General features: G+C 39.4%; 4 protein-coding genes across 4 annotated transcripts; 1 reads left to right on the top strand and 3 right to left on the bottom strand.

Moving 5' to 3' along the window:
• Positions 1-299: 299 nt before the first annotated feature.
• DMC1 (Meiotic recombination protein dmc1) lies at positions 300-2,194 on the bottom strand (the record flags this gene model as incomplete). The annotated part of the gene is made up of 10 exons (XM_064819986.1): positions 300-346; positions 402-505; positions 564-778; positions 844-1,046; positions 1,104-1,285; positions 1,347-1,452; positions 1,506-1,647; positions 1,710-1,864; positions 1,933-2,042; positions 2,106-2,194. 10 exons carry the CDS (start codon positions 2,192-2,194, stop codon positions 300-302), a joined length of 1,353 nt encoding a protein of 450 aa, XP_064683906.1.
• Positions 2,195-5,840: 3,646 nt separating this feature from the next.
• ATC70_000571 (Very-long-chain (3R)-3-hydroxyacyl-CoA dehydratase) lies at positions 5,841-7,143 on the top strand (the record flags this gene model as incomplete). Its single annotated transcript, XM_064819985.1, has 2 exons — positions 5,841-6,141; positions 6,272-7,143. 2 exons carry the CDS (start codon positions 5,841-5,843, stop codon positions 7,141-7,143), a joined length of 1,173 nt encoding a protein of 390 aa, XP_064683905.1.
• A 326-nt stretch (positions 7,144-7,469) lies between these two features.
• ATC70_000570 (uncharacterized protein) lies at positions 7,470-8,863 on the bottom strand (the record flags this gene model as incomplete). Its single annotated transcript, XM_064819984.1, has 4 exons — positions 7,470-7,910; positions 7,972-8,061; positions 8,113-8,492; positions 8,554-8,863. 4 exons carry the CDS (start codon positions 8,861-8,863, stop codon positions 7,470-7,472), a joined length of 1,221 nt encoding a protein of 406 aa, XP_064683904.1.
• A 3,071-nt stretch (positions 8,864-11,934) lies between these two features.
• On the bottom strand, positions 11,935-12,275 carry ATC70_000569 (uncharacterized protein; the record flags this gene model as incomplete). The annotated part of the gene is made up of 2 exons (XM_064819983.1): positions 11,935-12,072; positions 12,138-12,275. 2 exons carry the CDS (start codon positions 12,273-12,275, stop codon positions 11,935-11,937), a joined length of 276 nt encoding a protein of 91 aa, XP_064683903.1.
• Positions 12,276-12,514: the final 239 nt, after the last annotated feature.

The raw sequence follows: 12,514 nt of genomic DNA, 5'->3' as shown, positions 1-12,514 counted from the left end.
GAAAGAGATGGAAATGAAAGAAACTCAAGTGGGGCCCTTATGCAAAGGCGAAAACACACAGCTGCTTTGAGGTGTTAAGCACGATTTAGAGTTGAGTAATGTTACACTCTTCTGTTTGTGTGCCTTTGGCTGTACAAATCGAGTTAAAAGGGGTTGCGAATAAGCCGTTGTGCTTGTTTGAGAGAGCGTTTGTGTGTGCACAATGAACATTTACATCTTTTTATTTATATTTACTATTGTATTCAATGCTTGCTCTCAGATGATTCAAAATGGTCTGTTTTTGTCTATATTGCACTACATTAAATAGCTTCTCTAAAAGCGACTAATTTCTCTCCCTTCAATTGGCCTACAACACATCAAGGTTTACTACGAGAACACAAATTAAGATGGGTATGACTTACTGTCTTTATCCACAATGTATCCGCCTGCAACATCGCAATCCTTCATTGAAGCCTTCTCGTGAATCTTTGCATTGTTACAGATGATACAGCCTTCGATTTTAACACTAGACAATACAACATGAATTAGCCTACATTCATCACTCCTGAATAGACACACTGTACTTGTCGCCAATAACCACGTGGTCCATAATGACGGAATTAGCAATCTTAACGTTCTTTCCAATGACACAATGTGCGCCAACACAAGACTTCTTCACGGAAGATCTTTCATCAATCTTGGTGTATTCACCAATAATCGAGTCATTACCAACTTGTGTTCTAGGAGCAACCTCTGCACTGGAAGGTACACGAGTGATCGATGCACCCTGCTTTGTAGCCTACACACCATTACACAAAGAATGAAAAGGAGGTTCCATCATAAACCCACTTTCTTGATACTTACATAACGATTTAATTCATTGTAGCTTGCAGTTGTATTGCCACGACCGCAGAATCCACCTCTGTAAACGTGAACGTAGGTCTTTATAGGGCTCTTGAAGCTGGAATGGATAGGATCATCCATAAATAGTTCGTCATCAATATCAGTAGATTGAGTTGTGGACAGGGAAAGTGCATTGGCAAGCAAGTTTTCGTAAGTCGAAGAGTCTAAACAAGAAACAGATCAGCTTCATCACTACAAGCAAACAGATATGGCATACATACACTTCTCAATCTGTTCCCTCTCGACTAGTTTCTTTTGGTATTGACATTTCACCAGCATTGGTATCAGATCCTTTGAAATGCTTGTAATGTTTTCCTTTTCAACCAACATATCAATGATCCATCTCTTAAAAATATACAAGTGTGCATCTTGCAAATCCGTGTGAACTCTAACGCGAGGAAACCTAAAAAGAGGACCTGTTAGTTTCTTACATGAAAAAAGTCGCCTGATGTTGGAATGTTTACTTGTTTAATAAGGACATGCGCATAGAGAAGTCCTCGTCTTCTGATCTGAGTGCTTTGTAAACAAGTGCATTGCGAGTAGAATCAATACCTACATAAGGTAAAAGATCTATCAAGGGTGTGTAAGCTACATTGTCGCTTTTTTCGTCAAGTCATCTATACCATCGTCTTTGCTAGCACTTTCAGTTGATCCGGGCTCGTAGAATAATGCACTAAAAGTGGGATCACAGACTCTATGTGCGTCAAAAAAGTCGCGAGGGTTAAGTTCAGTAATAAGATCACAAGGAACCACTATAAAATCTCTCTAATGTGTTAAAGAAAGTGTAAGTACATATGCTCGTCAAACATCCAAATAGCTCGATTTACGTCAATCTTGTCCTTGATAGCTCTCAATGCATCAGCTGTTTCATCGTCTTCATCAACACTGACAACTTGACAATGTACATTTCCACTGTAGGTTCTGAGGTAAGCTGACAACTTTTGTGGTGCGCTTCCAATAGCTTGGATGACGACGATGATGTCTAAGTTTCATTCATACGAGACTCAATGTTAAATTCTCTCTTTTTGCAGTCAAATGAGGGATATTTACCATGGATACCAGCCTTTTCAAGCCATTCTAACGTATATGAAATAACAGGCTTGTTTCCAACAGGAAGCAATGCCTTGGGCATATTGTCTTCCTCAGAGATAGGATAGAGCCTATCAGTTGTTTGAATTAGTACAGAAGGAGTGAAAAAGATGGGCATTTCGAGTTTAGATTACCTGTTGCTGCTACCGTAGCCCGCGAGCACAACAGCTTGAAATTCGCTTACACGATGGTGGTGATGATGTTTGGGTTTCTCGAAGAGCATTATAATAGTTGTTATATTTGACACACACTCTCGCGCAAGGGAATAAGTTGCTTTTGCATGTTTTGTAGGAACCAAATGTTGGAAAAAAAAGTTGTTAAACCATTGTCACAATGTGACGTTGGGAGATGGCTCGTTGGAGGCTCATGTCTACCTTGAGATGCCCCTTCAGCACATACTCTACATGTTTCTGTTATACGATTGCGCCTTTGAAGCATGATAATCATGTGAAAGCTTACTGAGAGCATTTCATTTATCTCAGTGTATTTGCAGGAAAGATTTTAAGGCATATTGACAAGATCTGACGCATCAATATTATTTCAAACCTAAAAGCACTCTCGTTTCGTCAGTTATTATCTAGCGGTGCTCTACTAACCATTTTAAATAAATCCCATCACGGCAGAATCTATTTAAAGTACATTTGAAGAGCTTCTAGTTCAATTTTATGACTTGAATGAACATAGACAGCGTAAATGTTAGGTAAAGTGCGATCAACCATCAAAACTGCAACTGTATCTCTTGATATGCCCCTGAACAGTATCGATAGTTTTTCAAATTACCTTATGCTACATTTTGCAAGTGAAGATGGTGTAGATCTGAGCCAAGACAAGTTATTTCCAACGAAAACTATACATTTTGGTCTTTAAATCGCTTAAAATTCATCCACAAGTCGAGATATGAAATTCATACGATGCTTTCCACTTTCACAGATGAGCACAACGTATTTCTATTTAGGCGTCATTACTAAACAGCCTCTCTCTCCTTATTTAAAGGCGAAGTTACAGCAAAACCTAGCTATTTTTTAATCAACAATTTTTCCACTTAGAGACCGTTTTAGACCGTCAGAGTGGTGCCAAACAGTTGCTTTTCATTAGTAGTTACCCCCTGATACATTTGCTCAACTTTTTTTTAGAAAAAGTGAAATCGACGAAAATCATCGATTTTGGACGAGAGGTAGTAGGGCAAAATTTGCAAATTTTAATTGATGGCATTTTTCACCTGAAAAACGAGATATTTTCTTATGGTACACCTAAGATCAAAATGACGCTAGCCCTTCGACGGAACTGTCCAAATTGATTCTGGAAGGATTTGTATGCAAACCACCGACTTTTTAGCAAAAGATCTATTCACAGTTTTTTTTGCAAATTGCTCCACACTTTTCATAAAAAAAAGTAGGAAACAGATAGTACCATCAGATGCTCCTCGAAAAATGGCATAGGAAGGCATTAGAAGACAAAGTATATTAAGTGTGACTTAATTAGTCGGATTCGCGTTTGAAGGTTGGTTGATCTCAAAATCAGGTCGATTTCGACCACTAGATTTAGAAATTTTTATCTTTCGGAGATTAAATTGGATGACTCGTCCACAATAATGCTGTGGCAGGTTGATATCATGAAACTAACTGTCCATTATATAGGTAATAACAGCGGGAATTGTGCATATTTTTGCACAGGGTCATAGCAATGATAGTTATCAAAAAGAGTTTGGGTTTTTTTTTGTTGATATTTATAGGCAACTTAAGCTTTTTAAAGGTACTTGATTGCTCCCATCAACGCAATTGAACACAGTAATCCTCAGTCCTTTATTCATCTAGCTCATGGAATAGCAACAAGCTCTACCAGGTGTACCTCAACTCAAAAGAAATTGCAGTAGGAGAATGGCCGTAGAAATTTCTATTTTACAAATTGCTCAATTAATTAAGCATTCTGCCAAGCAAACACACACATATGAAGCTGTTAATAATCCAGAAATTGGGAAAATCTTCCCCAACATTGTCTGCTTATTCATGTTGCTGACCGCAGCCTATCAACAATCCTGGTATAACGAATAAGCCAAATACCCGTCCGGTACTGAAATAATCTAATTCTCACCTAAAAATTTCGATGAATATTCTCCCCACGCAGAATCCAAGAGCTACCCCAATGCCGAAGAAATCAATCCCCTACAAAGATACCACTGTTCTATCTAAGTGCTTCTACGTAAACTCTATATGAATTTAAAGTTAAATTTCGCAAATTTCGAAAGATTGACATACATATCATAACTGATACGGCTGTCAATTCGTATCCGCTTTTTCATACCGAGTATACGTGCATGGATCGATGCTGAGTTGAGGTCACCTCAAGTGTATTATTAATATGATCAGTAATTAATTACGCTGTAATAATTAATGCAATCAAAGGGATTTCTCTGGTGTATTTTTCTTTTGATAATGCATTACAAATCAATCACTCTTACACTCATTGTTTTCCGTAATCTTCCCCACGGATTTTTCTCAGAAATAATCACCTTTGAAGGCATCCAAATCTTGGTGTAATATCCCCAGGTGCCTGCCAAATAGCGCTCAGACTGTTTTGTTGATGTGGTAACGTCATGTTTGAGGTGAATATATAGTCGTAAACTGAGCAAACGGCGATCTAAATGGTGTTTGCAGATGTGGCACCATGTTCCTCATTCTAGCCCTATCGATCACCGCATTTACTAGGGGGGGGAGGGTCTTAACACCTTGTAGGCCACTGTCTGCATTGGCGCACTACAATATATCATGGTACTATATCCAGCTTGATGGCCATGCTGCATCTCAAAAAGGTCTCCCTTTGCAATCCCATACCTTAACAGATCCAAGTCAGCCTCAGTTACTGATTGTCTCTGTCAAGTTCAGAATTTTTCCATTTGATTGAAACCTGATACGATTCTCTGATCCAACTACCGACGAACTGCTGTTTTGGGTAATGATTTGATTTCCATGTTTTCATGATAAACATTTTCCAAGTGGGTAATCTTGATCAAACAAATCTAAAGGAACAATAACGCAGCGTTTGAAATCCCTTGTAGATGTCAAATTGATTAATAATGCCAGTAATACAGGATATGCGATAATTTCATCAGGACACATCCAGCAAAACAAAGTCGAATCCCCTGACATATTGTATAGACATACTACAAGACGGTAATGGCGAATGCTTCTTTGTTGTTCCTGGGTTTTCGCTTGTTCATGCTTCTAAAACTGAGCGGTGATTGACTCATTTTAGGCAATATCTTGACGCTTCTCATGTGTCAACCTATACCTACCAGCCTGACATTTACATTTACATTAACTGCGCAAATGTGCACAAAAACTGTCGTGATGTAGCGTGGTTACCAGGTGCTACCTCAGTATTCACAGTAGATATTTTACCCGTACTAGTCATAATATGTACATCTCTTTATTGACCATCATGAATGAATTTGAAAATAGCAATTGATTGATGTTGTATGATGGTACGATTCATGAGCAAGGCTTCATCCAAAATTAAAAAAGGTCAAACAACTCCGAGAAACTTGTTGAAAAGCATGCCATGATATGTTAATGTGAGACTTGGTGAATTATACGAGCCAGACCCAGTGATATGCCATAAATGGCTTACGGCAACAGAACCAGCTGTGAATCGGAGAAACTAAATGGACACATCTGCCCACTATCGCACTCACCCCTCCCCCATGAAAGGCAAAAAAAGCATGAAAAAGTGGAGTGACTCTATTCGTACGCTATAGTTCACTTTTTTTTGGGTCACACCATATATAAAGGACCCCAATTATTTGAATGGTAGTTTTTCTTTTTTGGTTATTCTTTCTCACTCCCTCAAAATCTATTTAATAATCTATAATAATGAACAACCCTCATATCATGTCAGTCTCTCCTCGCACAGCATTTGGACTGCATTTCACCAAAGAACATCAAATCAGTAACAGTTACGAAGAGATTGATGAGCGATTATTTGATAATTATTTGGAGATTTCTGGACGTAAAAATTCCAAGTCATCTTCATTTGGATCCTCAGATGCTAGCCCTTGTCTTTCAGAAGAAGATAGCGATAGTTCACACTGCCAATACAAGCAATCATCTGTTCGTGGTGACCGCAAGACAATGAAATTTTCCAACAACAATCAAAAGAAGCGTGAAACAAAAAGTATGTATTTACATTTGAAAGGGAGGGGAGGCAAAGCCTAGCCAAGGCTGCGTCTTTGGGGAAGGGGAGGGGCGGTTCGATTCTTACTTCCAGTGATTTTATTTGCTGACAAACAAAAACTTCCTTATAGACTACAAGAAGGAAGAGTTTGACTCTGACAACGAATCAATCAGATCTTCAAAGAAATTACCCAAATCAATCAACAAGAAATCATTAGTTTCGACATCTAGCAACTGTAATCAAGACGAATCTGACAAGAAGCAAAAGAGTCTTTACAAAACTGAACTCTGCCGCAACTGGGAAGAGACCAACCATTGTCGATATGGCATGAAATGTCAATATGCTCATGGTGCTGCTGATCTGCGTGAAATTGATCGTCATCCCAAGTACAAGACCCAAAAGTGCCGTACTTTCCACCAAACTGGTGCCTGTCCTTATGGTGCTCGCTGTACATTTAGACATTTCAATCTTCCCGGTGACGCTCTCGAGATGAAGAACCTTGAAAAGGAAGAAGAGGAAAAGAGACAAAAGGATGAAGCTGCTGCTGTTGCTGCCGCTGCTGAGAAGATCAAGCATAAAAAGCAAGAATTCGCCAACATGAAGCAAGAGGAACGTTCATCCGTCTTTTCTGCCGAGAACAAGAAGGTGCTCCAACAAAACTGGTTCCTGGATAGCAACAACATATCCCCTCTCTCTGGTCTTGAATCCAATGGCCTTTCCAGAAGAAACATGATGATAAATCAATTCAACAACTCTTTTGATCCTGAGGACTCTCTCTTGCCTTCCAATGCTGAAAGTTTACTTCCTCATCAACTTTTGTTCGATTTAGAATCGCCTGAAGAAGAAGAGCAACATCAACCCGCTCGCTGTCCTCTTCGTAACTATGTCAACTTGCCTTCTTTCTCCAACTTTCAAGTTCCTCATCATCTCCCTCCTCAACACCAACAACATCACCAACAACAACAAGAATGCAAGGCCTTCTTCCGTCCTTGGTTATTCTAAGTTAATCTAATTATTCTTCATATTTATTTCCCAAAAAGTCATATACTTGATATTTATTACCCTTTTCTATCATTCAAGAAAAATCTCATCAATTTCAAGATTGGTATATGAAGCAGAGAATTTATTCATCATTATTTAGCATCAATTTCTAACAAAAACCACCCACCCACCCTCCTCTTTTCTACTATTATTCATATCTCTTTCCCCTCCTCTTTCCTCATTATATTATATATTTGTATATACACAATCCTATAACTTATTTTCATAACTTCATTGTGAACACACTTCAATCAAATAAAAAATAGATAAAAAAAAAATATGAAGCTTTAATGCATGACAGGACATTTTAAGGTTGTGCCAGTTGCTTGCTCAGATTTAAACTTGTCAGGGCCCAATTCCGAAATGCTGTAACCATCCTTGTAGATATGAGGCTTGTAGTAGAAGAATTCAGGAACAAACTTTCCGTCCTTGTTTGGATAAAATGGTGTTCTACTGAGATATGTTGATCTGGGCAGCATGAAATGTCTAATGAAAAAGGCTCGGATATGCAAGGCGGATTTGAATATGGCTGTCAATATCGCATGTTCTTCAGGCAGCTGAAATGCTTTAGCATCAGCGCTATCCAAAACAGAGGGCAATAAATGGAGGCCAACGCTGTACATGGGTTCTCTCAAAAATGCAGGCATGTTGGATAGTAAGTGACGGAACGTAGGCTCACCGCATTTCCAATTGCTGGAAGCGTATGTGATGTGCTCCTCAGCGTATTTCTATGAATTACAATAAATCAGTGATGCGTCACTCAAGTCTTCTCGTAGTTGAAAACCTTACATTCTTAAAAGCAAGCATTTTGGCTGGTGTATCAGGAATATTCTGCAAATTCATGCCTACACCAACATCATACCACACGCGGAACAAGGCCTGAATTGGATTCAATATAAAAGATCACAGCTCGTACGATCATACACTTACATTGATCTCTCGCTCATCGAGCGATCTCCATTCATAGCGATTGATCCACGATACAGGTTCATAGATGAACAACGATAAAGTGTACAAGTAATCGTCGTTCAAGATGTTGTATTTCCCATGCAACTCATTTAGTCTTTTCAATGCCATGTCAGACCTCTGCCATTGCGCTTTGATGTCTTCTTCAGGTGTACTTGGGTCTTTTGCAACTTGCTTCTGAATCCTGGCATGTGCATCGGTAATCTCCATCAATACAAGCTCGGTATCCTCTGCTCTGCGGGTGCAATCTTTTTTGAATTCGCCTGTAGCTACCAATAGTCTTGAAATGGTAGGTATAGTAAAAGTTTTGAATAAGGCCAGCTCTGTGCCTTCTCGACTGAGAACTAATCAAAAGTTATGCCGTTAAATTGTGTGCCTATGTAATGAAAGCTGTTGCATGCTTACAAGGAAACTCTTTTTTGGTGGTAATAGCATTAATTTCTCGAGCGATATCGATATTGTCCAGCACATCTTGAGGATTGGGGTATTTTGCGCGAATGGCGTTGATATTCTTGTATCGCAAACGTCTAACAGCAGCTAAATACAGTGCGACTATACTGGCTGCTGCTGTTGTTAATATGAGTATGTTATGTTTCTGTACCCCTCCATCTTTGAACAGATTTATTATCTTATCAAGTAGATGGTCAACGTGAGTAAGTGCAGCAGGACCAGCTTCGTAAATCCAGCTGCGTAGGGTTTGCGATGTAGTCTCCATGGCTCTGAAGATGTGATTCAATGTAAGGATAGAAGAAAAAAGAAAGCAAAGAAGGAAATAGGAGAAACCCAATGTTTATTCTGAATTAACAAACAGGGCGGGTCATCACATTTGCTTAATAGTTTGGGTTAGACCCGTTTCATAATGGGAATACATATCAAAATGATTCTCTATCGTGCCGGCTATATATAACTTCATTTCGAATCTGTACATGCATCTAGTGCTTGGCAAAAAAAGGATAGATGAAATTAAATTTGAAAGCATAAAACGGCGTTTCAGGGAGGCAAGGGGCTGATAGAAGAAGGTAAGAAGCCTTCTTGTGAAAACCCTTCTGATCCACATGCTAAATATCAGCGTATTACATGAAATCCAAGTTAACAAATGTGGTAAAGATCAGAAAATGTTTAAATCTTGTGTAATATATACACTGTAGTAGACTTTCATACAATTCATTCCCAATGGATAGACGGCAATACGCGCCCATGAGCTTAATTTCATAGGTCTATTCGCAAAATAGTTTATTGCAGCCCTTGAGTAATGCCAAAATGAGTATAGAGTGGCGCTGACAACAACACAGTAGACCTATTGATGTTACTTGTCTTGTATTACTATAACGTATTCTTCCAATTTGTGCGACTCTGTTCTAGAAATCACAATATTGCCCACATCACCATTAGCATTGTCATCATAAACTCGATACTTTACACCGCGATGACTCTGTAGTGAATCTTTAGCGCACAGCTACCCATGCTGATGCCCTGGGATGTATTGTCAACAGCTAGTCTGTAAACAAAGCTCGACTCTCCGGTGCTATCCACATTGCCATCATACTTGGCATCCAAAGAGTAAGAATGCAGCCAGTAATGACATAGAATGGCCACCTTTATACTTGTTCTAAAAAATGATTAACATAGTTTGATGTTAGTGGTGAGCCTGAGTACTTCCTTTCATTGTTATTGCCAACGCCTTCGAGTTGTAAGTTTACATCAAATATAATTCGAGTCATCACAGTACTCTAAAGGGCAAAGCGATCTATGATCAATATTTTCGTGCTGTTTTCTAGGCTGTCAGTGTAGGTACCGTATATAGGTTTCCCAAGACGTCTCCCAAAAGCCAAGTGATGATTGTATTGCTGTTCTTGGATATTTCCGGCCTATAGCTCTCAAACAAATACTGAAGAGAAGAAGGTAGGCCAATTCCACGTTCTCTAAAGGGCATAATATGTTTCGAGGTTAGTCTCATATTTTGTATCATTGCAAGTTGATATAGCGTTTGCAAATTCAATTATCAAAGTGCAATTCACTCGCCTATTGTCTGGTTCATTTGCGAATAATGAGGCGCCTTTAATTTGCTAAGCACCTGTACCATTCACGGAAGGTTTAAGATATCCAAAGAGATGATTTGAGTTGAATTGTACACACGAAGCTTCCGTGTAAGGCAGCACTCTTCTAAACTGAGAGTAGCCAGCGAGTCCGAGTGGAATGGATGAATCGTAGTATTCGCTCGTGTATCAACTATTGGGTACCAAAATTACATTGTATGTTGGAGGGATAATGGATGTTACAATTGAGGAGATGGTGCTTTCGCCGCCCTAGTTGGCTTCACATTTTGTATAGCTTCTTGTATACGAGTGTTTATGCTTCGGATTGCTCTCTACATTGGCTTCGCTTCGGTGAGAACCAATTTGCGCAGCAGCAGCTCGCGCTACTGATTGCCCTTGCATATCTTATCAAAATACTAATACTTTCATGTTGATCCTCTACTTACACATGAAAACTCTACATATTATCTGTGGATCTGATTCTTATGCGATGCTCTACATCCATATATGCGTAGCTGCTTCATATACGGGCAAGCAGCATACTGGTATTTCCCTTTTTTATTCCTTAGTGTCCCTGACACAGCAAGACCTGAGTGCATTTGAGCCGCGTTTTCTTGCGTTCAAGGCTGTTTTAGATTGTCAGAATAGCACCAAACAATTGCTCTCATCTAGGAGTTACTTCCTGACGCCTTTGCTCAACTTTTTGAACACCCAAAAAAAATGGACAAAATTCGACCAAAAAGCATGAGGTACCCCTCATGGTTTTCATCAAAAATCAAACGATCGCATTTTTGACCTTGAAAAGGAAGACTTTTACTATGGTAAACGAGCCTTTCAGCACTTCGGTTGGTTTCCAACGAAGCAAAGCGTAGGTCAGGAAACTACCCGAAGTGTCGAAAGGCTCGTATTCAATAACGCCAGTCTATTAAGATACTTGTTGGACCAACTTCTTTCCTTTTTGAGGCTTTGAAAGTGTCTAGGGACCATAGATTTGTATTATTTGAGCCATAAATTCAACGCTCATGGGCACTACAGCTGTTGATTTTGTAGCAACGCTAATAACCAGTATTGCCAGTATCAGAACGATCAGCATACTGCTTGCGCATTCTGCTGCTACTGCTAATGTAGGAATATGAAAAGAAGCGTACACTTTAAATACGGTTGCCAAATGAGAAAAGCTTGCACCGCGATATCACTTTGTAAGAAACGAAACAAGAACTAGGTGCTTTTGATAATACAGCTACCAATAAAGCCGGCAACATGGAAACCACTAACTTGGCTTGCAGAGACTGAGCATCAGCCGCTGTATCTTCTGTCCATTATCTGCTTGATCTCGTTTGAGCCTAGGCCCTGATTATCTACTGCCAGTATACACAATCTGCTTTCAGATTAAAGGCTAGAACAGATGAATAAAGCCCCAACATGCCCTTGATGGCTATCACTTACCTACAGCTGCCAATTCAATTAAAGAGTGAATTGATGATACCAATCTAAACGAGATCAGCTGGCTCTATAATCCACTGGTCCAAGTATGATCCAAAAGTACAAACAAACAACGTCATGGACATAATTCATGCAAATGCTTTCGCTACATCACATTTGTCAACCAGCCATTAGGTAATATTCCTGGCAAAACCCCCATTTCTCGTCATCAACATGATAATGCCAACAATGCTAAAGACTCTTCAAATCATTGATTACACTTTCCTTTTTTTTTATTACATTATTGAGAAAGCATGGCTCGTTGAATTTAACCGTAGTTAACACCAGTAATTCTCATAGTATGATCCACTCGTACATTCAAACGATCAGGTCGATAATCCATGGTTGCTACAGAGTTGGGAGCAAGTACTCTGCTAAGCTTGGGTAAATCCTTCCTGCGCACGCACTATTATCATGGAAATCAGTGAGTATATATATCGTCCATAACTTGCATTTAGTGTGCATGTATACCTCATCTGCGCCAAGTGCGCTTTCCTCATCATCATTCAGGATAACTTTACCAACCAACTTGTCGCGCCAACCATCACAGTCAGCATTATCTTGGGAGTTTTTGGAAGCAGCAAGTAAATCAGCAAAGGGAGTAGACATTTTCAGGTTTTTGTTGAAAGATGAACGAAAAGAAAAAGCTTGGCTTTAGTGCGTTTGAATCTTCTCTTTTTATAGTAGTCTGGCTACGTAGTTGATTCATGGTAGAGAAGGATGCTAGCTCCGACATTCACGTACTCACGCTGCCACCATTGGGCAAATGACAAAAGGCTAGATTGGTTAGCTCTGACGTTTTCGTTTGTTTTCCTCCTCGGGCAAAGCTTATTTCACAAGTCTTGGAG

The sequence above is a fragment of the Mucor velutinosus genome (assembly GCF_035048745.1).
Source record: "Mucor velutinosus strain NIH1002 chromosome Unknown tig00000041, whole genome shotgun sequence".
Classification (NCBI taxonomy): Eukaryota; Fungi; Mucoromycota; class Mucoromycetes; order Mucorales; family Mucoraceae; genus Mucor; species Mucor velutinosus.
The sequence above is the reverse complement of the archived record's forward strand: the minus strand, read 5'-3'. Positions and strand labels throughout refer to the sequence as shown.